Source organism: Cyphomyrmex costatus, unplaced genomic scaffold (assembly GCF_001594065.2).
Source record: "Cyphomyrmex costatus isolate MS0001 unplaced genomic scaffold, Ccosl1.0 scaffold123, whole genome shotgun sequence".
Taxonomy (NCBI): domain Eukaryota; kingdom Metazoa; phylum Arthropoda; class Insecta; order Hymenoptera; family Formicidae; genus Cyphomyrmex; species Cyphomyrmex costatus.
Genome location: NW_017275207.1, coordinates 477,694 through 501,116, shown reverse-complemented (window position 1 = coordinate 501,116; position 23,423 = coordinate 477,694). Strand labels below are relative to the sequence as shown.

Here is a 23,423-nt window from a genome sequence, read left to right as displayed (position 1 = left end):
ATATATATATATATATATATATATATGTATGCATGTATGTATATATAAATGCTTTAAAATATTTTAAACCAAGTCTTATGTGCTTCTCCTGTGTATTGATTTTCAAATTTTATGGAAGATTAATTCTTTTTCTTTTAATGAACCTATTCGCGTATACAGGCCCTGTAATCGTGTAGAATTATAGACAGTCAAGATTGAGTCCTATATACAGTCATTACATTTACTTTTTTTATCGACAAAACTACCTGTATTTGTTAATGGACTGATAATTGATCAATATATGCGTTTTAGTTCAGTCGCGTTGCCTTTCTGTTTCACTCGTATAGTTTTATGTTCGTGGTTGTGATGTAAATGTTAAGACTTACAGGAATGCGACGATAGCACATTAAATACTGTAATGGGCAAACATAATTCTCTTACCATCTTCTTGATATTCAGCATTATGATATTCAATGTGCTCCGTTTTGAAATTCCTGTACACTGTAGAAATATAAATAAACCGCTCAAGTGCGACGTCCAGCGTTGTTCCTTTATACGCGGATAACATCGCTTTTTGTAATTTTAATTAGAATGTAATTTTTACTAAAACTCCCACGTACGGGCCGCCCTGATGAGCCTTTCTCCATTTGCAGGGTACTCTTATGTAAAGTTGTTCACAAGTCTCTTTATATTAACAATTCTCGGCCGCGTCAGTAGTTGTTACAGAGATTGTTTACGTATGTAGTGTTGAATATGTACTTAACTAAGGTATATTTTATAATAAACTTTTTCTGAAAAGGGAAAAATATATCTTCCTATTTTTTATCGCGTAAAACATACAAAATAAAAAGATAAATTAACAATAAGCGTTTTTTCGTTATCCAACCAAAAGCTACCAAAAACTACAGCGATTAAGGCTATCTTTGTTTTCAGGGATCAGAAGACCTTAGTCGCGGTTGCTTCTGGTTGCATAACGAAAAAACGCTTAATATCTCTATAAATAAAAAATAATTCTCAAATGTATTTAAAATATCAAAATTTCATATTTTAAAATAAATTAATTTAGATGTGGCGCAGAAAATTAAGTAACATATTTGGAAATAATGACTACGATGAATGAAAAGAATTACAATAAACTTAAAACGTTTATTTGATATATATGAAACATATAGAAAAATTTAATTATGGAAGACTGGTTTTTTAAAAATAAATTACACATAGTTATTGATATTATATTATTTTGATAATTCATCCATTCATAAGCGTACAAGATTTTACATAACTATAAAGTATATTCCTGTATCATAATCCGATTAATGTGGCAAATCTTTTATTTTGCAGAACATTTGCAAATTTCTCTAAAATTAATAAATTTAGTAATAATATTACACATATTTTCTGCTATTTTTAAAAATTAGAAATTGATTACGAGTAGAAATTATGAAAATTCTTGACATAATGTAGATAAGTCCTTAATCTTTAATATTTTACAACTGCAAATAGTAAAAAAAAAGTCAGTAAAGAAACTTTACGAAAAAGAATAAAATTAATTAAATGCAACAAAAAAAAAATACACGCATTTATATAAAATAATAATAAAGATGTAATTGCATCGAATAAAATTAAATAATTCGTCTTTACTTTGATAAAGTAGGATGCATTATACATAACAATATATATTGAATAGATACATAAAATTAATAAAAATAAATATATATAATATATATTATATATATATACACACATGTGTATATGTATACATAATTGTATATGTATTATATATCTATATGTATATATTAAATATTGTTCAACAATTTGTCATTTCAATAGAATAGTGAAAATTACTAGATTCGATTCTTTAATGTTTAGTACTGAAAAAAGGTAAAAGTTTTTAATACACGTACACACATGCATCAATAATATATCGGATTATTGCACGCATATCAAGCTCAAATCCGTAAAGTACGAATATTGGCCAAAATGTTAGTACTTATAATGAGCTCTTGGTCATACCTGCTTTTATTTTTTCTGTAGGAAGAAAAAATCTCATCTAGCAAAAAGTCTTTCGCTAAACACTCTGCTGATTATCGTCAATCTATAAAGCGCGAGTTTCTATATTCTTTTATGGCAGCCTATAACGAGTAAAATTAGCATATACAGACAGTATTCTATCGAAAATCGTACAGTTTATACTCATTCGTCGTTGCTATCCTATTACATGCTATATATGCACGAGACTGTCATGATCGATCAGCACCAGTGAAGAAAAAACAGTGATCACTCGTTATCATCAATAAGTCTTATAACTGATATACAGTATCGAAATCTTTAATGCGCTTCAAAGTACTAAAGTTCACCAATTTTTATGTATCAGTAACATATATTTTGCGATCTACTGTCTCCGAGAATGATCCGTGTCTTTCGATCCTTCCCCAGTGTCGTTCATGTCTCTCGGATGATCCTTAGAATTTCTATCTTTGAAATCGCGAGAATGATAATAATGATTGCTATCTCTTCGCGATGCTTGACCTCTGTACTTGCGATCACGACCGTAATTGCGGTACTCGCGAGATCGATAAGACGGTGATTCGAAACTAGCCGCTTCCGCTGATTTCACACTGCCATTCTGGAGTTGTGGTAAAACGGTCGAGTCTGTTTCTGCATGATGATCTTGCTTCTCATGTCGATTCGTGCTATATCTGTAATAATTTACAATTTTCACATATCCTATCTTTCGATATCTCATAATAATTTTTCAGATTTTTCAAACATCATAAGACTAATAACAGATGTTAAAAAGTTATAGAATAAAATTCTATAAGCTATACCTCAGTGATCTACGATGCCAATAGCTCGGTATTGGTAATGGTGGAAATTTACGAGAGTTCTGTTCCTGTGTCGTACTGGTAGGCGAACCACGGTTGTAATGGCTATTATTACCGTCACGGGAGCGCCCACCTCTGCTGGTACTAGCGTTATTTGCTGAAGAAGCCGCTCGTAGCGAAACTATTTCTTTCTTTTGATCCATATTTTCCTTGTGTAACCGTTTCACCATCGCGTACGATTCCTCCAAAAGTACAACTAAGCTCGCCTGCACAGGATCTCCCACTTGAATTCCAACATCCGCTACTTCGATTTTGTTCTTCTGATCTTCTGTTATGTCCAATCTTCTACAGAATAAAGAAACGTTAGCCTACTATCACGGTACCCATATATTTTCGTATAAAACAACTAACTTTTTTTGCTGTTCTATAATATTTGACAAGTACTGGTTATGCGTTTTTGCCTCTTGTAATGACATCTTAATGTCTTGTAAATCTTTCTCCAGAAGTTCCACTTGCAGAGGTGTTACATTGACACATGTTGGGCTACCCTGTTCAAATTTAAATAAAAATTGAAATCTTTATTATATCAATACTTAATACATTTTTTGACAAAAAGTAATATGATATTATATCGTATGTACCTTTGATTTCGCAAACCCATTTCCATTATCTTCGGGTGAAGAAGGACTACTAGCCGCACCATAAGGTGCTCTTTTGGAAAATACTAATTGAAATTGCAGATCTGCAGAAGTTTATAAAACGGATTAGAACCGACATACTCGAGAAAAGCCAACATCTTTTTTACCTCTGTTTCTTTGACGCAAGCATTCTATTTCTTGATGTAAGGCAACCAAAGTTGCCTGATGTTGTTCCTGTAAAAATTTCATATTCTGCTCCAGTTGCATGACTCTATCTACATTCAGGCCTTGATGCCTAACATGTGCGAATCCGTCGTTTCTTTCAGGCAAGGAAACCAAGTCAGGTGGTGCTTTCTTTCCCTATAAGAATGATTGTATATAGCTTACAATTAAAATTTGAAACTTTTTTCTCTTTTATTCAAATAAACAAAATAATTAAATTTCAATCAAACAAAATAATTAAAACACATTGACTGAAGACACAGATATATGTTGATTAAATTAAAGAGCAATATTTAACACTGTGCTATAATTAAACATTTAACGAGAATATAAGTTGACTCACTTGAGGGAAGGGCACTGTTGGTAGTTTCATTAGCACTTTAGATGTCATCCTAAAGTTGTCCGTCAATATCAATTAGAAGTTAATTGCCAACACCCTAATTGCTTCGCCCTCGTCTATTTTATGGTATCTATTGTTTTTTCTAACGATCCAAGAAATATCACACGTTCAAACCACACATCAATACGATCTTGTAGCTTAAGCTTGCTAACGCGAATGAAGCTTTTTTAAGTGTTCTACTCCTTCTAGCGTGGGTAATCTAGAGGAAAATACATAATTTCACAATTATATCACTCCCGATAAATATAAAAAACCAAATATTGCTAAAATCACGAAACATCAGTACACATTTATGATCACCCTGCAGATATTTGCGCTGTTTCTCGAAAACATAAATCTAAGTAAGCCATTACATTATTTGTTTTACACTTGTAAAAGTGGAAGAAGACGAAGAAACGTAAAGATGAGCTATTAATCGAGCGTTACATACTCTGTGTAACGATTTATTTTTAGATCGAACACGTCGCAAATTTCACACAAAAGCGTACTTCCTTTTCAACGCGACTGTCACCAAAAAGAATGGCACGGATAATCGCGGGATTTGAAAAAACACTTCCCTCGGAGCTTACAATTGACAATCGGCCATGCCAAGTGGGAGTCTGTATGCTTAAATGTTACCGAGAAACAATTCAATTACGAGACAATAATTAGCGAGAATATATATATCGACAGATCGCGAAAAGGCCATTGTTAATTGTACATTCGAGAAACGTGAGGAAATTAATCTCGTGCCGATCGAACCACCTTACCGAGTATACTCCGAGCGTCTCGAACTTGCGGGAAGCGTTCGCAGGACGAGAAGCTAAAAATTGCGGAGCACAGCGAGATCCGAGGGTTGAATGAGAACGTCCTGCGCGCGCAGCGTGACGTTCCCGTGTCGCCGGCATCCGCGCGCCGATTGGCCAGCGACGTTCGAACGTGGGGCGGCCCGGAGCGCGAGACTCAAACGATCCTCAACGCGATCTCGCCGTGGCCGGATCGTTTCTCCAGGAAACGTGACAAAACGCGATTGAAGGAAGACTCGAGATGGCTTGACCGGCCAATGCGCAATTTTGCCTGCCGCCCGCATTTTCGCGGTGCGAAGAAAGGCCGAACCAATTCCACGTCCACCGTTCGAATCCCGCGCGCTTTTCACGCTCGAGCGATTCACACTCGACGAGTAGTCCGCCTATCGCAGGGGTGCTCCTCGCGTGCCGCCGTATTTCTCGCCGCGATGAATCAAGCTCGCTTTTCGGCCTAAATTAAGCCGCGGCGCGTAATTAACCGAGGCATTCGCATCCGCTCGGCGTGAGTGGGTCGGGATGGAAAAGGCTTACTTTTCGAGGGCGTTCCACTTGACGCTCACACCTGCTCGCAACGCTTCGATGAAATCGCACTTTGTTTATCGAATGTTAATCAAGGACAAGTGATACGCGCGGGCGAGCGTTACAAGCGCCGAATCGAAGTCCGTAAAGGAGGAGCGTTGAGTACCGCTGGCGATTACACCCCGTCATGGGGGTGGCCCGCGCCACCGAACCGCGTGAGTATTGATCCGCGCGGCGCGTGGCCGCGCCCACGCTTTTCCGATCGTATCTTAAGCCAGCGTACGTTTCTCATCCGCGCGGCGACAAAAGTCCGCAAACCTCAACGTTCGCTCTCATCGACCGGTCCCGCACGTAGAAAAAAATATATATATTTCTCTCCACCGCGCTTTCGTTTTAGCTTGACTGCATTTAGAAAATTTCACCCAGGATATAATATCATTTTTTGTTCTTGTTTAACAGTGAACAACAAAAATAAAGCAAAGATAAAAATGGTATCTGATGAATGTATATCCGGGTGAAATTTCCGAACTATATCCTTTTGGGTTTAATTTGAAGTTTCAGTTTTGAACTCGTTCGAAATTCGAATTGCCATTTTTCCCCCTCGAAAGATTAGGAAGAAAAAGTTTCGATCGAGTTGCAGTTACTGTAAAACGGAAAACGCTCCATATACCGATAACGAAACGCGATCGATATAGACATACCTATAACGATTTGGTATTCTCTTCTTTCGGATTTCCGTTTGCGCTTCTTCGCGGGGAAATCGATATCGAGTATCGTTGGAACGGCCTTGAAGCCACTCTGAGAATCCGACAAAGGAGAGACATCGATTTTGTTCGCGTCGCGCCAATTTCAGCCTGTACGAACCGGACAAGGAACTAGCATTCCCAAGTCCTCCGCGTTCTCATGCAAGGAGTCGTGCCACGGCGTGTCCCATTTTTTAAGATCGTACTTCCTCCTTTTATATCCGTCGTTTATGGCACGTCCGAGGGGACGCGAATGAACGCGGACCCCTCGGAGTCCCGGACATAACCAATGGACAGGATGTCACTCCTCTTGAATCCCGTGGAACCCGTTCACTTGAATGACGACGAGACGGAGGATTCGTACTTTTCTGGAAATGAGAACGATGATTATAACTTTAAGGTAGATTCTGCAGAATCCCGGGATAACATATGTATAATGCCCGTTTCGCATTTATATTCCCCCCTCTTCCCCTAGTAAGCAAAATAGTGGTATTCCAGTAAACATCAACAATAACATGACATCAAGTGTTATAATTTTATTGTGAATACAGTCACTTGCATTATACACTAAATCGGAGTGCATAAAAGCTGTTGTACATAAAATTTCCAAAGTTGAATGTAGAAATACATAAATATATTTTAAACAATTAAATGTCCTACGACAATGGCAGTGTCACATTATTTAATAGAATTAATATTATTTTATAATCGAATTTGATTATATATTATACCAATACTGCATTTTATTTTATATAAAGCAGTTGTTAATGTGCACTAATCCAGTGTGCAAGTGACTGAATTCATGATTATTCATAATAAATATAACACCAACTGACAGTAACATAACATCAATGTATAATTTCACACTCAACGATGTAACTGTTATACAACATGTTATATTTATATTGTTGAGTATTAAACTACCATGTTATGTTAGTTTACTAAGGTGTTCTAAAAATTGAGTGTTTATGTTAAGATAAAATACTGAGAGAATCATATAAACACTACAGTGTGTTAAATCCATATTTTTTGGAGTATACATTAACAATTTGTTTATAGATTCAAATAGAAAATTGTAGCAGATTGATATGATCGCTACTAAACTCAAGTTCTAATATAGAATCTGTTGATGTAATTTGACAGTAGACTACTAACAGAAATCGAATAGAAAATTTGTGAAAAATGATAGCTGATTCTGCTTACGATCAGTTTTTACAGTTAATCTGCCATCATATTCTATTATTTTTTCTGTTGACATTTTGCCAACAAAATATGTAACAGTTTCAATAAATTTCACTATTTAGGATCCATTTCATGAATTTTAATTTTATCACTGATAAACGAAATAAAAACCTAACCTGTTCTTCTCTGTTAAAGTATGTGCCTACAAATCATTTCAAGTACATAATAAAAGACGTACGCAGACAGAGATGTCGGGAGGAAGAGGAAAGCATGTGGGCATCTTTCGTAAGACAACAAGAGCTGAATGGTTACGACAAAAATCAATCATCCGTTCAGAGCATCAAACAGCTGTTGGATGAGGGTATGAGAGAAGCAGATAAAGAACTTAAAAAATTAGAAACAAATATTTTGTCTGATGAAGTAAGGAAAGAATATGGTAAAACTGGAAACAACCAGAAGAGAAAGCCGAAGGTAAGTGAATTTTCTATGAAGATAATACCCTGAGAAAACTAATTAGATTGCTAAAGCTCATATAATAATAGGTAAATAATATCAGGGACTCGACTTCGAAGAAAGCGCCGATTATGAAAGACACAGGGACAGGTAGCACCAATTTGCTGCTTACAATTCCTGAAGAAGATAATACTCCAGCTTATGAGAGAAGACATGAGTCTGAGGATTTCAAGTCATATGCTAGAAAGTCTCGCTCTGGTCATGTAATACCGCGAAAGAAGCAATCTTCGAGACAGCTGCATCATGCGACTAACGGCACCGAGTACAATTCCAGTCCTGAAAGCAGTGCACGTCACAACGTCATGACAGATGGAGTCATCTATATACGGCCGGATCCATTTACCATGCACAAAATCGTAACGATACAAAGGAAAGTTTGTGAGTTACTGGACGAAATTGCGTTCAGAATGGGAAACATTTCGGCGCCGGATGGGATTAAGGATCTACAGAAGCGGCAGCAGTGCGTAGCCGAATTTACTGTTCGATTCTCGAGGAATTATCTATATGATCTTAATAGATACATCAAGGATATCCAAAGGCATATGTGCGTTATTTCACCGCGCGCGATAATTAAACCGAATCACAGAAATCTGGGACTTCACATGCACGCCATTGAACATAAACTTCTTGCTGCTCATCAATTGTTGCTGCACGCATTGGTCGCCTATTGTAAACACGTTCCTAGTTCAATTCCTAAAGGACATCCTGGAAAGCTTAAAGAAATACTCCAAGTGGTTCTCGATCTGAAGACTATGTGTGATAGACTTCACTTGAACTATTTCGATTCAGGCGACACTGATGTTTTGTCGTTGGTAATGTTATTAATATTAATCTACGATAACTGTTGATTGATTGATTGCAATATTGTATCTTTTTTTTGCACTTTACAACAACGCAAGAAGCATTAGATTCAAATTTACATAGAAGGTCTTTCTTTAATTGCAGGGGAAGGAAATTGAAAGTAAATGCAATGCTGTTTTGTCAAAATTCAAACTGCATGCGGATAATGATTTTTTAGATACTAATAAAACTTCGTCAATAGCGTCCTTCACTCCACATTCAACAAATAAAAAACGACTCAATCGCAAACAATTATCTAATCGGTTGAGTATGTACAGTGCGGATACCAAAATTTCTAAAAATATTTCTAAACCCAAAACAAGTATGTAAAATCATTTTATACATTAATAAGTTAAACGTATATTTGCATATGTTATTATTTTAACTTATAAGCTTATCTTTTAGATACTATTTTAACTTATATGCATTATCTTTTAGGTTATCATCAAAAAGATAGAAAATATAATACAATAGATGCTAAAAGAATTTCTAATGAACCAATATTGGATCAGCCATATCCTAGTCCTGTAACACCTTTTAAAGATGCAAATCAAATAGAAAACATAAGGAAACATAAAACATTCGCAAAAGAGGAGGATATAAAGACTATGATGGATATATTACCTATAGATTCAGATGTAAACAATTTACTATTTATACAACAATACGAGATAGATTTATTGTAACAACGTTCAAATATTTTGTTTCAAGACATTTATTATTGCTTATTTTGCAGGGCAGTAATTTTGAAACACAGGAAAGGCATAATAATGCGATGCTCACAAGAAGAATATGCAAAGTGCCGAAAAAATGTTCTAGCAAGTCGCAGAATCAAAAACAATTAGAAACGATAGAAAATATTGTTAAGAACACGTCCACAAATAACGACGATGAATCCATGAAAAAAGAGCTGATGAGTACAGAGGAACATTTATCTAACTTGGTGCCAGTTATAGCAGACTTCATGTCTTTTGTTTCTAATAAGGTGAATTACAGCAATATTAGATAAATTATCTCTTTTAAAATAAAATTTAAAAAAATGAGATTATTTAATTACCTTGATAATTCCAATCTATCATATTATTAAATTTATATGTAGCAAAATGAATCAGAGGCAACGCCAGCTTATTCTAAAACTATGACGAAAACACTAATGAAATTCCTACAGAAATATCATTTGCCTAAAAGCACATACGCAAAAATCAATGCGAGCGCAAACTGTGACGTATGTTATTCAGGCAGCAGTGAATGTGAATGTGTTAAAACAAACAGGTATTAATATACACATATTATATAAATATACTTTTACTTATTTTTTACGTTTAACAGTTAAAGAAATTAAACGCCATTTAATATTTTATTTTTAAAGAACTTTAACCGAAAGGCGGAAAAACGGCGAAAATATGCAATTGATTTGTGTATCATCAATAGAAAATGCATCAAAAGTACCTCGTTATTGCGATGCGTCATGTCAAGCGGATTACGAGAGCTTAACGGAATTGCCGGATTTTGAGGCAAAGGTAATAAATAAATAATAAAAAGAAGTTATTAAATATATCTTGAGAATCAAATGTAAAATTGTATGATGATTAATATTACATAATAGGTAAAGCAAGGAAAATTTATGATAGATTCGCTGAATAATATCGAGCTTGTTGCTTCCGAGGAAACTGAGATGAATTTTTTGAAATATAGATGCGAATATCAGCGATTGATGCAATCGATTCCAATGTACTCTAGCAATACACAAAATAAACCATGGGACATTGTCGCTTGGTAAATATAACACTGCTACTTTGAAAGTTTAATTCTCTAGATGCGTTTACAACGAATGGTATTATTGCAGGATATCTGATAAGCTCGTAGATGAATTGATAACAGAGATAGCAAAGGAGCTGCAAATAGAGGACGTTATACAGAAGCTTTTTGAGTTAGAATTCCAAGAATTCTAACATTGATGTTGCTTCTCTGTCAAATCCGAGAGAAACACATAAAAAGAAATCATATAAGATACTTTACTTTAACTTTGAGATATTTTATACTATAAAATACTAATTTTGGAAAAATATAATATTGTGATTTTTTAAAATTATCTCCCATTTTTTTACTGAATGGTAGAAAAGAACAGATATTTTTTTAGATGCATTTAAATATGAATATGTTATACATAATATGTTTTAATCAGCGTGTGGTATATGCTCCTTCTTCTTATTTTTATTTTTAACTTAACCACTTGATTTTTAAATAATTTTTATAATATGTCAGTTAAAAAAGTATATCTGTTTGATTTACAGTGAGGAAAATATTAGTGGAACATTTATGGAAGACATCAACTGTGTCTGCATTAAGTATGTTTTACCAGTAGAATCTGTTGACATAATCTGATAGAAGATTGACAGTAGACACTAACAAATCAGATAAAATCTGTTATTTCATAACTATTTGGAAACGGAATATATTCTACTGTCATTTTGCTGAGAAAATTTATAGCTTGCCAAATATGTTTTTAACAGATTCAGTTTTTATATAAGTTTATTTTTTAAATTTAATTCACATAATTATATAATAAATCAAATATAAAATAATGCAAATAAAAAAAATTATGCGAAACAATGATCTTTCCTAAATTTCTTCATGAAAAGAGGAACAATCTTAATGTTATTAAATAATCGTTAGAATAAAGCCTAATGGAGCTTGCACATTTTGTATACAATCGTAACAAGTGCGTAATGCTTCCATCAGCTGATCCATTACAAAAGACCGGCTTGACCGGCCATCACCGCGCATGTCTCACATATATGAGGCACCGTGCCAAAGAGGATCCTGTTTAATACGTATGTATACGTACGATTTTTCTGTAAATTTCTAAAGAGCGGTGTACATAATTTTTAGTATTATGTCAAAATACAATTATATGTCTTGTATACATCGTACATACGTTCAATTAATTTCGATTCAGTCATAAGTTCTGGAGAATCACTTGGTCGCAACAGTTTCGGTTCGGGTGCTACTGGTATATTTTTGAAAGTATTGCCGACTAAACTGAGCATAAGTACCTCAATTGATTTTTTCCCGCGAATTTGGACGACCCGTTCGTTAGGAAGAAGAAAAATTCGATAAAGTTGCTATGAGCCGACAAGTTCTGAAATTATACAAGGACATTCTCAGATATGGCGAGACTTTAAGGTTCACGAACAAAAAGTATTTTCGATACAGAATTCGGACTTCTTTCAAAACTAATAAAGATCTGCCCGACGAAACGACGATAAACTACCAATTGCAGGTAATCACGCTGTATTTCGAGGTGTGAGTAATGCACCGCACTTATAACCTCAATACTTCTAACCTATAAATCATTGGTACAATTTATAATATTTCTTTTAAATATACTACGTTAAATAATTCTGGAACAGAGTTGAAAGCAATATATTTTAATTTAGAGAAGTTTCAACACACATAATCAAAAAGGCAAGAAACAGGAAACAAAAAGCACATTGTAGAATTAGCCTTATAGAATTACATTTATAAGAACGAGATTGATTTGTTATGTGTAAAACTTGTTTTTAAAATAAATTTTTACTTTATTTTTTATTTATATATTAAAGACATATTTTTACAATACATATAATGTAAATTATTAATTTTTTTCCAATGTTAAAATTTTTGAAATGTGATGTAGCAAATGGTTTTTGTTGATAATTCAGAACTAATGCATTTCTTTATTTCTCCTTTCACAGAAAGGTATAAAATTCTTGGAAGCTAAGAAAGTGGTATAAATTATCATTGGGTTTACTGCAATGAAAAACATCTTATGAAAACAACAGAAGAATCATGTCGATCAAATCCATACTGACTTATTTAAAAGTTCCCAATAGCATTTCTTCACTGGCTAGCCACAACGAATTGCTCTGGTTAGGTATCATGATTAATTACAAAAGCATACAGGTTCGCAACAAGTCATTTAAACGCTATCTTGATTATTCAAACGTTCCTAAACTGGATGAGGCTGATCTGGAGGAGCAGTTCATCCGGGGTAGTGGTCCAGGTGGTCAAGCAACGAACAAGACGAACAATGCGGTCCTGTTGAAACACAAGCCCACAGGGCTCGTCGTCAAGTGTCATGAGACAAGGAGCCAGTGGGACAATAAGAAACGCGCTCGTGAAATCTTGGTGACAAAGCTCGACAACTTGCTGAACAAGGAACGCTCTATCGAAGCCCAGATACATGCTCTTGAGAAAAAACAGCAGACACAAAAAGAATACAAGAGAAAAAAGCTGAACGAAATGAAAAAAGCATTTCGCGAACGTGAAGGCTTGACGTGACACGTGGTTCTATGTACATTTCTTCTAGAATGTAAATTGATTTAGGAATGAATAAAATTATTTGAAGAAGAGACAACATAAAACGCACTAAAAAGAGCCAACTTATAAATGTTAACTAATTGAATCTATTAGGCAAATAAATTCATATTATGAGTTATCTGAATTTTGTTTTTAGAAATACAAAAGCTCCATTTTATTTTAAAATTATAATTAACTAGCTAATTGCGCTGTATAATTTTTATTATCAACTAATTAGATTAGTCGTCTACACTACTAAGATAAAGAATACACTCTAAACTTGAAATTAAATCAGTCTATTGAACTTGTTGGTCAGTCAGTTTTTAATCTCTTTCTTTAAGGAAGATATGGAATCAAAAAAGGTACAATGAAATTATTTTTAATGAAAAATTTGTATATCTTTAATAATAATTTCTCTTTCTGAACTCATGAGCGACTTACAGCAATTCTGCTTGAAATAATGTATTTGGATATACTGGAGAATCGAAAATATAGAATATTACCTTTAATAATATACACAATATAACGGAAACGTATGTGTGCGTGTTGTGTGTGTGTGTGTTTTTTTGTGTGTGTGTGTGTGTGTGTGTGTGTGTGTGTGTGTGTGTGTGTGTGTGTGTGTGTGTGTGTGTGTATACATCTGTGATTACAATGTTATAAAGCTGTATGCAGTCTTGCGCACTCTAAAAATATAATATACTCTAAATAAAAATAATTCTTGATTATGATCTGAATGTCACGAAATGGTGCACAATTTTCATTTACATGAAACGACAAGAAAGAAAGAAAAAAGAAATAGAAAATAAGGAACGACATTGGTACTAGTAAAAAAAAGCCGTAACTTCTGTCTCTGAGAACACAATGACCGCATCTAAAGTATGTACACACAGGATATACCGCGGGTGGGAAGTGTTAAAACTAACCACCTGAAAGAATGTCACTAAGTAGAATGGTATCATTATACTATGATGCATGTTAAATACTATTCTACGTACATACACAAATAATATTTTATACATAATGTACACAACGGTGAAACGGGATATCGGTTCGTGAGATCGATAACTGATCACCGTTAAAATCTAAGCCGAAGTACAGCCTCTTTCTTCTTCGTCTTCATTCTCCAGGTCTTCAGCTGTTCTTCAACCACCGCCCAAAGTGCCCACGACCGGACTTGACACGCTTCTTCGGTGGCTTGGGGTTCGATCGTGACGATCCGCCAGAACTTCTCAACCGTCTATTGTTCGCCACCGTCACCGTCGATAGTATACTGTGATCTATTTGATCGTCGATCTTCATCATTCGTACGACTGGTTGAAACTCCATGCTAGAACGACGTTGCTCAAGCTCGCTGGACGATATTATCGAAGGACTGATACGCTCCGCCAGAGTGCATTGATCTATCGACGGATTGGACGACTCCTGGATGTTATCTGACGACGAAATGGCCTCACTTTTACGCTTTACACTGCCGCGCACCCCGGAGCTCGGTGGCTGTTTCTTGTTACACGACGTAATACTCAAGTAGGCATCCTTTTTACAATTCTCGTCCTCGTATATTATCCCGACGCGATCGGACGATAGATTGGCATTGTTGCGAGTGACGGCCGTTTTCGATTGACGTTTTCTGGAGTAAATCCGCCTCCGCGAACCTATCCGACCGCGCCTCGTCGTAGCAAACACGATACCGTGACGACGTTTCAACAATTCCCCTGTGTCGGACGAATTTTCCTCACAATTACCGCCGCGCAGTTGCCGCTTTGGTGATAACTCGGAATTAGAATTGTGATGTTTCTTAGGAACTATACCGCTCTCCTCTTTTCTACACTGTAACTGCAGATTGTCCTGATTCTCAATCTCCGTGTCCCGTAATTCGCAACTATCAGTGCTAGTTACGGTAACATGCTCGCGCTGCCGTTGCTTTTTGATAGACGACGATTTCGCGACCAAGTTCTCGGTGATCGTATTGACGTCTTTTCTACTTAACAAATTGTTCTGGTTCTCGTGATTCTCATCGTTGCCCGAATCATTCTCTAAGACCTCTTTAATTTCCGACAAATCTTTTCTACATGGATAATCTTTGCTTGACAGATGGGTCTTATTCGTCCCATCGTCACACGCGTTTTCCGAAACGGACTCGTTGTAATTGTCCATACTCGCTGACAGGCCCGTGTTATCATTGCTGACAGCCTCTACATTTCTGTCCTTTTTCGCAGGCGTCTCGTGATACGATTTTTGAGACGTAGTGCAAGTTTCCAGCGAAGTGTCGTCGTCATTTTTCTCACTGACACCTAATCGTTCTGCAACCATCGGTAACGTGTTATTCATTGGCGTTGTTACTGCATGAGAATCTATCCTCTCGGTATTCAATGTGTGACGTCTAACAAAACCACCGTCAGGATAGAGCTTCTTCTCTACCAATGATTCCTGATCGCAGTCCGTTAACATTTTGCTATTTGATTGTATTTTCTTTTTCATCTTGTTACCGACCGGCCAACCGGTCCGATTTTTTCTTCGTTTCCGTCGTTTTAACGGAATGTCCGCATTTGCCTCACCACATTCCGAGCTAGCGCAGGATGAATTATTTTCTAGACAGTTGGTAATGTCTTGACAGTTATCGAGCAATTCCAGGAGATTCGGCGGTGCACCCTTTGATAAGTTCGTTTCGCAAAAACCATCGACCTGCGCAAAATCCACATCGGGTTCAAACGAATCGTCCAAGTCGGTCATACCTTTCACGCACAACATCTCATCGATCGTCTTCGCTATCTCTTTTATCTCCTCGTCCACGTCTAATTTGAGATCTGGTTTTTGTTCGAGCTTGGGTGTATTCATGTGCGATCTGATGGGCGGTGATTCTTCTATCGCAGGCAGAGTCGTTTGTTGTTCCTTTTTATGAATTATTGTGGACATAATGGCCAACGTGGATGCATGACAACGTGGACTCTTCCTCGGCGAGCGTCCTACACATCTTACACCGCGACCGCGGCCTCTTCTTCTACCACTCTCAAACCTGCTCTGTGCTTTCATTAGCGTTTCATGGAAGTTTTCAATCTCATACGGTAGGAGAAATGGCTTCATCGCCTCACATTCGCTGAAGCAATGCCAAAATTCAGCGCCTGCGTCCTGACGCTGATACGTTTGATACCACGGTTCAGACATAGGTATCGACTCAAAGGAGAACTGCATCTTCTCGATCTCTGCCGATGGCTTGGACGGATAAATTTTCTGGACAGCGCCGTCGGCCTGCAATTTGCAACCTTCCGATTCATGCGTCGATCTCTTCGCCGTCCCTTCGTGTTCCCTACCACCATCCATGGCAGTGTCCTTAACACCATTCAATGGAGCCTGATACCTTAATCTGCTGCCAGGCGTCTCGAATTTGTAGTAGTCGGTATTGTCCTTGATGAACGCTTCGGCCTGTGTGCGTCTTCTTTTCCTTGCTCTGCCTAGGTGCACGGAATCCTGCGAATCCTCTTCGACAATCTCCTGCTTAATGGGACTGGAATTTAACGATGAATTCGGCGATATAGATGAATTGACAGTGTCATTAGGCTCGCTTTCCGTATCTCTTGATATCACGCTACTATGCTCACTATCACTAGTTTGCTCGCTGGAATCGTCTCGTTTTGGCTCACCGAACATGAAGGATTCCGCTTCATCACTCAATAAAGATAATTCTGATTTCCTCACACGCTTAAATCGCACTACCACTGGTTTTTCGCTGGACGGAGCTTCCTTCTTCTCTTCGCTCTCCCCATCTTTCGATATCGCATGTTGCGAATTACCGCCTGGCAACGCACTCGATCGCAGCTTGTTACCCAACACTTCCACCTTGTAGTAGGCACGATTATCTTCTATCAAACGTTCTTCCACCGATAATCGATGTCGATATCGACCTCTGATATTTCTGCCACCCCTCCGACTCACGCGCGGATGCTTGGACTTCATATGACGAGTATTCTCTCCTTGCGACGTTTTCAGGTCCCTTTGTTCGCTCTTGTCGTTATACCCGTTGCAAACAATCTCATTCGTATCATTCAACGAAAATTTCTTCGCATCAGTCGTCACCTTTTCCGCTTGCAACACACAATTATCTCTTTGAAACGGATCGTCTTTGCTTCCAACAATGTAATTATTATCAATTACATCGACTTCTTTTACCGTACACTCCACAACACCTGCATTTTCGTCACCATTATATTCATTTTTGTTATTAAGATAATCTGGATCCTCCGATATGTGACGCGAATTTACAATACCATTTTGCGCATTTCTATGTACGACCGATTGCAATTTTGGCGGATCCAGATTACTGTGTTTATTATTGATATTATCTTCCTTACTGTTATAAAACTCGGTATTATTCGAGAACAGTCTGATTTTGTAGTCTTCCTGCTTGGGCTCCTTAAGGATATTCTTGGTGTACTTTTCGTCCGGGTCATCTTCCTCGATCCAGATAGTACCTTTTGCGCGTTTCTTGATGGTAAAACCTTCTAATTTGTCATAGAATTTCTCGTTCTTGTCGACCTCGTGCCATGGACTGCCCTTAGATCTGAGAAGATGCCCGCTCTCGTGTTTCGTACGGGTACGCAGATTATGCGGGGAGTTTAATTTTAAATTAAGGTTTCTGCGCGCACCATTCACCATTTTTAAATCGTTAACAGGAAAGTTATTTAAAGTTTTGGTGTTTTTGTTAACTTTCTCCTCGGGCAATACATTATGAAGATTGCCATCTCCATTGGGGAATAAGTCACAGTCTTTCCTATACAATAACAGACAGAAAATGATACATATTATATCACAAATATACATGAATGATTTCTATATTCAATAAATATTAAATTCTAATAGAATAAAATAAAAAAAAGTAAATTACATAAGATTTTATTTGTAAATACTCACTCGATATCCTTTGTTCTGTTTAATTTTAAAAACGCTTCCACATTGGCACCCGCGTTGATTAATGTATCCAACGATAAATAATTGTCATCGTTTCCTACAAAGTTCGAATGCTGCTCGCTTTGTACATGCTTTGACAAATCCTCATAATGAATACGACAAACTTCGCAATAACCAGCTGCCAGCTGTTCCGTTCTGCGGGTACGTGCAGCAGTGGCACGAGGTCTCCGAGTCATTTCTTTACTCTGTCCATGCGAAAAAAAAATTTAATCATTATTTCTTAATATAGAAATTCGATTAAATGATTTTATTGTTTATCAATATGCTATGTTCCATATAGTAACGGAAAATATACCTCTGTCTTATTTATAGATTCAGTATTCCTCTTATTCTCCTTGACCTCTTTGTTTATTAATTTGCTTTCTCGTTTTTCCTGCTTCTTTGTGTCGAAAGGACACGAACCGGGATCACCGTCGAAGTTTAATGTGGGCCACGACGATAATTCAAGGAACACAGGCCTGGTAGTTCTTTAAATAAAAATGTAATATGTGTAAATTTTCTAAATGGAAAGACACACATAAAATTAAATTGCCATGATAATTATAGCAATGATAATTACTTGTGAATAGAGTCGAATTTGATGTATGGTCTTTTCAAATACTTGACTCTCGTCGAATTATGTTGATTGATTTGCTTCACGTAAGAAGTATCCTTGATAGATTCATAGATCTTGTCAAGCCAAGCCTGAAGCTTATCCGTTGTCCAAATAGGAATTCCCCAATTATGGGCGTTGTTTAGTGGATCCACGGAACACTGTTGTGGCTGTGTCAGAGCACGTTCCAACATTGCATCCACCCGCGATTTCTATCAAGTTAGAAATATAAAACAATTTGAAAATTATTGTGCCTGGAATACTGATTTGCAAATGTATTTACATATAATGAGAAACGCTACGTAATATTTATAAAAGATAAAGCAATATTAAAAAAATTATCGATACATAGTACTGGATGCAACACAGCATCGAAACCATCTTGACATTTAGAAAGAGATGGAAGAAGTATGGGTAGAAGGTAGTAACCTTCTACCCTCTCTCTGTCTCTCTCTCTTTTTGCAAATAAAATTTGACCAATAGAACAAGAGCCATATATTTAGCTTTCTCTTTCATCAAGATGAAAAATTAAAGAGATTTCGTCGCATGCTCCAACTTGTACTCTTATGTGATGAAGAAAATGTACAGTATTAAAATGACAGATAATAATATTGATTATTTTATCGTAGTATTGACAGTAGCTTTTACGTGATACAAAGAGTTGAATTTAGTTTTTATACGATACGATTGAAAGTTTGACATAACTTAATTTTCTTTCACGTTTGATACTTACAGATCTTTGGGTAGTTTGACCCCGTAGAGTAGAGTTGGACGAGGGGCATTCAGAACTCAGTAATGGTGTCGGGGGTGTGGGAGTTGGGATTTCGATGCTTCTCAATGAGCGGGGTCCTCCGCTGCCACCACTGATGCAAGTCCATCTAGGTCTCTCAAAGTTTGTATGACCTGCCTCATCTACTCTATCGCTGGCCACAAGATTCACACTGCGTACTAGAAACAATTCGACCGCCTAAAAATAAACGACATCAAGTTGAAAGAAGAAAGTCGGGTGAGACGTTGAAAAGAGCTAGCAGAAGCGCGAACGAGTATAGATTCAAATAATCAACTAACACACAACAAATCACATTATTTTCCAACGCTAAAGCTCGGGGCTTCTATCTAGGCTTCTCTCGAGCTGCTCCAATACGGACAAAGGAGACCTTGGCGATCCGTCGGATCGAGCGAGAGTCGCTCCAGGCGTCTCGCGAGCGAGCGTGCGAGCGAGCGACAGAGACAGCCTGACTTTCGAGGAAGTTTATCGTTTGCGCAACGAGTAAAACGTCGTCGCGCGAGCACAATGCACACATACATACGTGTGCAAGGCGTGATGCGCGCGATGCCTGGGACATACGCTCACATCGTGTTACGCTGACGTCAAGTGATTTCGCGGCTTTCCTCGGGCGAGCATGACGGCGACGACAGGGGCCGACCGTTACACAGAGGAACGCGACACGGCCGGGAAGGCGCGCGCGTGCCGCCACGACTGGTCTTCATGTAGCGGATGCCGCCACCCGCCGCTCGCTGCCGGTCGCATAGCGTTGTTCTAATAATATAACGCGACGCGTCGGCCGCCAGCTGTCCCTCGTCCAAGACACCGGGAGGTAGACGCGAGTAAGACACGTGGAGCAGTCCCCGGCGTGTGTGTGGCGACGATCACGACGGCGACGGCGCATTCGAGGCGCGTTCACGAAAGTCACGAGCGCTCGCCGCCTGTCAAAAACGTCAGCGGCCAGAGACGCGCGCGACCAACCAACCCGCTCTACGCGCTCCGTTTTTATACGATTCGACTCGAGACGTCGCGCGGTTCGCCGAGGACGCGCGATCTATGTCAAGCGCCCTGTGGGAGGATTGAGAAACGTCGTGCTGACGGCGCGCGACAAACAGACGCTCGAGCAAAAACGGACTGACAAACGGGAAGGGCGGCCAGGCGGAATGAACTGAGACACGCCACTTTACTCGCACTCGCTGCGTCAACCGATGCTCGTGGCGAACAACTGTTATGCACAAAATGGCCATTCGCCGTTAGCAGCTTGGCACGGGGGCCTGGAGACGGCGCGCGAGTCCGCTCCTCTCGCGCCCGACGTCGACGGCGAGGACACGCGCGCGACTCCCGTCCGTTCGCGTCGTCGGACGCGCCGCGCGCGACGCCGCCATCCTCCCTCGCGTCTCCGACTCCTCCCCCCTCGCCGAGATTTGACTTTTCGAAATTTTCGCGCACACACACACACGGTGGATAACGCAGAAAGCGATTTTTCGCGCGGTCGTTCAGATGGCGCGACGCGCGCCGCTTTCTCGCGATTTGTTTGTCAACAGACAACGAGCAACAATGGATCTCCGCGACGATTCGTAACGTCGATGACACGTTTGACAGCTGCTCTATTAATAGACAGGCCGAGGCGACTTTGTACTTGCGCCCTTCTACTCCGCGGCCGCGAGGATTGTTCGTTGAAATTGTTCGTCGTCGGAAATTGAGACAGTAAAAATGAATCGAACTTGTAATTTTTTTATTTTCGGTATTATAGGTATACCGAGTAAGGTATATCGTTGAAGAAATATTAGGGTAAGTTCACGTATACACGAAATTTATTTCCATCTCTACGGTGTATATTTTTTTCAATTTTTTTTCTTTTCTAGAGTGGAAACGTGAAAAATGAATTCAATTTTTATGTATGTATGACGATCTGTTTTTGTGGCTTAAATAGTATACACTTCGGAGCTTAAAGGCCTGCAGGTTTTTCATTCGCTGTTCAATTTGTAATTAAACTTAAAAATGTATTTTTGTAGTGAATAATTTTAAAAATTATGGGACTACAAGAGCATTAGTTTAGTGAACAATCATAGTTAGAGAATCACAATTTTTACGTTGTCGTAAAGTTAAGCGAGCCACACAAATAAATTAACTAGACAACGAAAAACCGGGCTAAAGTGAGATAGACATACGTATGATATTTAGCGAAAGCGAGAAAAGAGAATTCTAGTGCCGAAATAACAAGAAAACAAAAGCTTATGTATACACATATAAATACAAAAAACGTTCACGTTTCCTAAGAAAAAAAAAAAAAGAAAAAAAAAGCTACACGGTTGACCGAGGAAAATTCTCTGTAACAAATATTACTCCGCAAAATAATCCCGGCCCGCATGGAGAAACGTGTATTATCTACCCTCGATGTGCGCGCAAACGTCCGGGACGATGCGCGAATTTTTTTTTTTACCTCGCATTCGCTTCCCGTTTCTTTTTTCCTTCCCACTTCTTCCCCCCCTTCGCCTTTTTGAAGTCGGGAGCTTCGCGTGTCGCTCCGAAGATGGCGCGGGACACGAAGTTCGGCCGCGGGAATTGTTTGTCAACAGAAAAATCGTTCGGTCTCACCGTGTCCGTCGAGGTGATACATACGTATGCGGCTCTAACGCCGCGTCGTCGTCGCTAAAGCGGCGCGAACGTTGCCGAGAGCGGCTTGAATTTAGGGCGTAGCCCCCGCGCTGCGCGGCGCGCACAGCACGGCGCGGCAACGATGTGTTTTTCGCGTGAAAAGACACAGCCGGCGCGGACGCACGGAAACCCGCTTCCTCGCGCCGCGATGCTCGCTCACGTCCGCGAGGGTCAGCCCCACGCTCGAGCGTGGGTCATCCGTCTCCTTTTCTCCAGTCGCGCGCTCCGAGTAAAACAAGCGTCGCGTCGCCTTCGGAGAATGAGGAAAAGAAGAAAAAAAAAAAGAGGGGGAGGAAGGTGCGGTAAGCGCGGTTGGAGACAACTTCACGGCACTGGTTTGCGCGAGACTCGTGCGGATCACATGAGCGCGGCGCGAGTAGGCCAATGTTTATGAAAAACGATTCCGGTACAGTCTACTATGTGAGATTAGAAAATCCATATGAACGTTATCACGTTGTTAAATGGCTGCGTTCAGCGGAAGAAGCAGCTTTGCAACTATTGTACAATTCTTTTTATCACGATCGGTACTTTACCCTTACTTCCTTCCTGGATCTAAATGTATAAGCTAATCGCGTTGAAGAATTTTAGTTTTTTTTTTTTTTTTTTTTGCTAAACGCAACCTACACTAAGTTAAAACATTATCAAGCCGGAGATAAGTTGTAGCACAATTTTTTTGGCATAACGAACGTTACTGTTACGTATCATGACCTAGTTACAAAATAGAAGTAAAAATAAACGCGATTAGCTGTCAAAGTAAAAATAAAATAGTTGTCTCTTGACAGATCCGTTTACGACATGAATATCTTCTGTGTAGTGAGATATACTATATATATATACATATATAAAATACAGCACTGATAACAATTCCATTACTATTCACATACAGACATATAACGCAAGAATAACACGACTTCCTCTTTTTCAAAAATGCGTCGTCTCGTGAATGCGCCTCAATAATTTTCTATCAGAGATAAGGTAAGAGGACAAACTTAATTTGTCAGAGAAAGTTAACTCGGGGAAAATGACGTAAAATTTTCGTCATTATTAAAGTGGCGTCTACAATGAGATTTTAAGGCGTAAAACTTAAACGCTTTCGATCTTAAATTATATCAAGAAATTGACCAATCACAGTCGAATGTATGGAGGACGATCGACTGTGCGATTGGTCAATTTTTTTATTAGCCTTAAAGCTTGAAGCTCCAGTTTTGACATCTTTAAAATCATATTGTAGGCGCCGCTTAACGAATGACCCGGTAAGGTCCGTGCGCGGAACTTTTCGGAATCGAGTTTGCCATGTTCCGGCAGTTCGATAATCGCGCGCGTACTCAGTAATATCGCGTGGCAACGAGGTTGGTTTAAAGTTGGCCGGAGAGCGCATCGGTCGCGAAGAGACGGATATTCGAATTTTTTTCTCCTTTCGCGCGCGCGCGCACACGTGTGCGTGCGTGTGTGTGTGTG

At 38.6% G+C, this 23,423-nt stretch overlaps 5 protein-coding genes across 6 annotated transcripts in view; 3 read left to right on the top strand and 2 right to left on the bottom strand.

Annotated features, from left to right (window-relative positions):
* Positions 1–1,902: 1,902 nt before the first annotated feature.
* On the bottom strand, positions 1,903–4,890 carry LOC108782286 (uncharacterized). Its single transcript, XM_018550513.1, has 7 exons — positions 4,814–4,890; positions 4,008–4,263; positions 3,610–3,802; positions 3,446–3,546; positions 3,216–3,352; positions 2,808–3,149; positions 1,903–2,678 (listed from the first exon to the last, which is right to left on the bottom strand). The coding sequence occupies exons 2-7, from the start codon at positions 4,053–4,055 to the stop codon at positions 2,372–2,374; spliced, it is 1,128 nt and encodes a 375-aa protein (XP_018406015.1). The 5' UTR covers positions 4,056–4,263; positions 4,814–4,890; the 3' UTR covers positions 1,903–2,371.
* Positions 4,891–6,345: 1,455 nt separating this feature from the next.
* On the top strand, positions 6,346–10,631 carry LOC108782285 (uncharacterized). Of its 2 annotated transcripts, XM_018550510.1 has the most exons (10): positions 6,346–6,511; positions 7,489–7,764; positions 7,836–8,618; positions 8,752–8,968; positions 9,085–9,284; positions 9,383–9,631; positions 9,746–9,918; positions 10,016–10,166; positions 10,253–10,422; positions 10,493–10,631. In XM_018550510.1, exons 1-10 carry the CDS (start codon positions 6,401–6,403, stop codon positions 10,596–10,598), a joined length of 2,436 nt encoding a protein of 811 aa, XP_018406012.1. In that variant the 5' UTR covers positions 6,346–6,400; the 3' UTR covers positions 10,599–10,631. The 2 variants fall into 2 exon arrangements, with proteins under 2 accessions (XP_018406012.1, XP_018406014.1); XM_018550512.1 differs by lacking the exon at positions 6,346–6,511 and having other exon boundaries at positions 7,650–7,764; positions 7,850–8,618; positions 10,493–10,598.
* An 813-nt stretch (positions 10,632–11,444) lies between these two features.
* LOC108782288 (uncharacterized) lies at positions 11,445–12,452 on the top strand. The gene is made up of 3 exons (XM_018550515.1): positions 11,445–11,480; positions 11,747–11,929; positions 12,384–12,452. The coding sequence occupies exons 2-3, from the start codon at positions 11,774–11,776 to the stop codon at positions 12,420–12,422; spliced, it is 195 nt and encodes a 64-aa protein (XP_018406017.1). The 5' UTR covers positions 11,445–11,480; positions 11,747–11,773; the 3' UTR covers positions 12,423–12,452.
* On the top strand, positions 12,399–13,098 carry LOC108782287 (probable peptide chain release factor C12orf65 homolog, mitochondrial). The gene has a single exon (XM_018550514.1). It carries the CDS (start codon positions 12,478–12,480, stop codon positions 12,967–12,969), a length of 492 nt encoding a protein of 163 aa, XP_018406016.1. The 5' UTR covers positions 12,399–12,477; the 3' UTR covers positions 12,970–13,098.
* An 848-nt stretch (positions 13,099–13,946) lies between these two features.
* Positions 13,947–23,423, bottom strand: part of LOC108782284 (uncharacterized) — an 11,319-nt gene continuing 1,842 nt past the window's right edge. The window contains exons 3-7 of the mRNA XM_018550509.1: positions 19,275–19,508; positions 18,509–18,753; positions 18,245–18,416; positions 17,893–18,134; positions 13,947–17,752 (exon numbers count right to left, since the gene is read on the bottom strand). Coding sequence (XP_018406011.1) covers positions 14,119–17,752; positions 17,893–18,134; positions 18,245–18,416; positions 18,509–18,753; positions 19,275–19,508 — 4,527 coding nt within the window. The 3' untranslated portion in view covers positions 13,947–14,118. The remainder of the gene's footprint in view (positions 17,753–17,892; positions 18,135–18,244; positions 18,417–18,508; positions 18,754–19,274; positions 19,509–23,423) is intronic.

What these genes read in the sequence shown, in the direction of transcription:
- LOC108782285 (XM_018550510.1), top strand. Translation starts at nt 6,401, where the DNA reads ATGGACAGGATGTCACTCCTCTTGAATCCCGTGGAACCCGTTCACTTG. An exon ending in ACCAGAAGAGAAAGCCGAAG is followed by an intron (nt 7,765 to 7,835) that starts GTAAGTGAATTT and finishes ATATAATAATAG; the next exon opens with GTAAATAATATCAGGGACTC. An exon ending in ACACTGATGTTTTGTCGTTG is followed by an intron (nt 8,619 to 8,751) that starts GTAATGTTATTA and finishes CTTTAATTGCAG; the next exon opens with GGGAAGGAAATTGAAAGTAA.
- LOC108782287 (XM_018550514.1), top strand. Translation starts at nt 12,478, where the DNA reads ATGTCGATCAAATCCATACTGACTTATTTAAAAGTTCCCAATAGCATT.
- LOC108782288 (XM_018550515.1), top strand. Translation starts at nt 11,774, where the DNA reads ATGAGCCGACAAGTTCTGAAATTATACAAGGACATTCTCAGATATGGC. An exon ending in CGATAAACTACCAATTGCAG is followed by an intron (nt 11,930 to 12,383) that starts GTAATCACGCTG and finishes CTCCTTTCACAG; the next exon opens with AAAGGTATAAAATTCTTGGA.
- LOC108782286 (XM_018550513.1), bottom strand. Translation starts at nt 4,055, where the DNA reads ATGACATCTAAAGTGCTAATGAAACTACCAACAGTGCCCTTCCCTCAA. An exon ending in CAACAGTGCCCTTCCCTCAA is followed by an intron (nt 3,803 to 4,007) that starts GTGAGTCAACTT and finishes TCATTCTTATAG; the next exon opens with GGAAAGAAAGCACCACCTGA. An exon ending in CTTGCGTCAAAGAAACAGAG is followed by an intron (nt 3,547 to 3,609) that starts GTAAAAAAGATG and finishes AAACTTCTGCAG; the next exon opens with ATCTGCAATTTCAATTAGTA.